Genomic DNA, 2,500 nt, shown 5'->3' on the forward strand with positions numbered 1-2,500 from the left:
AACAGCTTCTGTGTACCCAACAATCACGTTTTCCTTCTCTGTGTACAATCACCTGTTCTCTAGAAACCAACCTTTAATCTCCCTCCAACAATGACACTTTTACACACCTCCTTCCCCTCCTCCTCCCCCCCCCCCGCCCCCCCACAATTGTAGCCTCCACTCTGTTATTTTCCTTCTTACAGTGTCATATTTTGGGCCGAAAATTGTGGAATCCATTTCCTGTAATATGTAGCCATGCATATATATAAAATACGTATATATAAACACACACACATACACACACACTAACACACACAAACACAAACACAAACATAAACACACACATATATGCATAAACACACATACACACACATATATGCATAAACACACATACACACACATATATGCATAAACACACAGACACATATATGCATAAACACACATACACACACATATGCATAATCACACACACACATATGCATAATCACACACACACATACACACACAGACACATAAACACAAACACACATACATAAAATATGTAAATATCTTTCATTAAGTGTACTAGATACAAAGAAAGGCTTTCAGTGCACATATATTTGGGTGACAAATAACGAAGATTAAGGTTATGGTAATAAAGTCTTTAATTCAGATCATTTGCACGCGTGTAGAACATATTTTTTTACCATTCTCAAAGCAATTATTGGGTTGGTAAATTTGACTGACTTTGGCTGTCAACAATCTTGCAAGACATTTTGTCCGGCTGTTACTAAGAAATAGTGTGCGAGTGTGTGTGTGCGTGTGTGTGTGTGCGACTGTGCGTTTTATGTGTGTTTGTGTGTGTGTGTGTGTGTGTGTGTGTGTGTGTGTGTGTGTGTGTGTGTGTGTGTGTGTGTGTGTGTGTGTGTGTGTGTGTGTGTGTGTGTGTAATATATATATATATATATATATATATATATATATATATATATATATATATATATATATAAACGGAGAGAGATATATGTGTGCATGTGTGTGTGTACATGGGTGTGTGTCTGTGCGTAATAAAAAAAAAAAAAACGCCAATATAGCTATAACCTTTCGGAGCAAGACGCCCAACTGTATGAAATCTGTATGAAATCTGTCTGAAATCTGTATGAAACTACTGTATGAAATCGCCGAAGTTAGCAGGCGAAGGACCACCGCCCAGAGGCCCAGGGTCGCCGCTTCCCGCCCCTGCTGAGATGGCGGTGTCCTCGTAACCGCATCCCCCGTGGGAGACCGGCCTGTAGTACTCCACCCGGATGTCCTTGCGGTCGAGACGGGCCTGGGGGAGTAATATTGAAAGAGAGGGTGTGTGGAGAAAGGCAATAAAAGATAGAACACGATAGATAGGAGGTGAAAGACGGGGAGGGAAGAAGGGAGGAAGGCAGGGGAGGGAAGAGGAAGAGGGGGAAGTGAGAGGAGAGGCATGCCTTTTATCTTTGGACTATTTTTTCATTGTTAGCAACAGGTAAATTGTTCATGTCCTGTGAATATTATGTAATTAATATATTGCATTTTTTTACAGATTGACAAACAGATTGATTGACAGGTAGACAAGCAACAAAACGAACAGACAGGCACACAAACAAACTCACAGACACAAACAAAAATAAAACAAATCTCAAGCAACAAAACGAACAGACAGGCACACAAACAAACAAACAAACAAACACAAACAAAGACAAATCTCAACCCCAAATCCTCACCATCTGCCGGAGGTCAATCTGCAGGTTGGGTTTCCGGGAGAGGACGGTCGCCTGCTGACGTTGGAAGAAGGCCACCTGCTGGCACTCGAAGGCACCGGCGAAGTGGTCGTAGTCCGTGGAGTGGACGGTCATCCTGTAGCTGCCCACGATGTCTGGGGGTGATGGCAGGAGGCGTTAGAGAGAGGGAGTGGGAGAGAGAGACAGATATATAGATAGATAGATAGATAGATAGACAGTTAGATAGATAGATAGATAGATAGATAGATAGATAGATAGATAGATAGATAGATAGATAGATAGATAGATAGATAGATAGATAGATAGATGGATATATATATATATATATATATATATATATATATATATATATATAGAGAGAGAGAGAGAGAGAGAGAGAGAGAGAGAGAGAGAGAGAGAGGGGGGGAGGGCGGGGGGGGGGGGAAGAGAGAGAGAGAGAGAGAGAGAGAGAGAGAGAGAGAGAGAGAGAGAGAGAGAGAGAGAGAGAGAGAGAGAGAGAGAGAGAGAGAGAGAGAGAGGGAAGGGAGGGGGGGAAGAGACAGAGAGAGAGAGAGAGAGAGAGAGAGAGAGAGAGAGAGAGAGAGAGAGAGAGAGAGAGAGAGAGAGAGAGAGAGAGAGAGATACGAGGGGATTTCGTGGAAGTTCGTGGAAAAAGCCCATAACTAAAAATTGTTTGGAAGGATTTTGATTTCAATGAACTTGAACATTCTTGTATAAACGTTATAACGCATTCAAACTAATAAAATATCACCGATAGGCCAAGTTACACT

General features: G+C 41.8%; 1 protein-coding gene across 1 annotated transcript in view; it reads right to left on the reverse strand.

Moving 5' to 3' along the window:
• Nucleotides 1-1,023: 1,023 nt before the first annotated feature.
• Nucleotides 1,024-2,500, reverse strand: part of LOC113830343 (apolipoprotein D) — a 3,474-nt gene continuing 1,997 nt past the window's right edge. The window contains exons 4-5 of the mRNA XM_027383551.2: nucleotides 1,713-1,864; nucleotides 1,024-1,288 (exon numbers count right to left, since the gene is read on the reverse strand). Of these exons, the coding sequence (XP_027239352.1) occupies nucleotides 1,124-1,288; nucleotides 1,713-1,864 (317 nt within the window). The 3' untranslated portion in view covers nucleotides 1,024-1,123. The remainder of the gene's footprint in view (nucleotides 1,289-1,712; nucleotides 1,865-2,500) is intronic.

Source organism: Penaeus vannamei, chromosome 2 (assembly GCF_042767895.1).
Source record: "Penaeus vannamei isolate JL-2024 chromosome 2, ASM4276789v1, whole genome shotgun sequence".
NCBI classification, from domain to species: domain Eukaryota; kingdom Metazoa; phylum Arthropoda; class Malacostraca; order Decapoda; family Penaeidae; genus Penaeus; species Penaeus vannamei.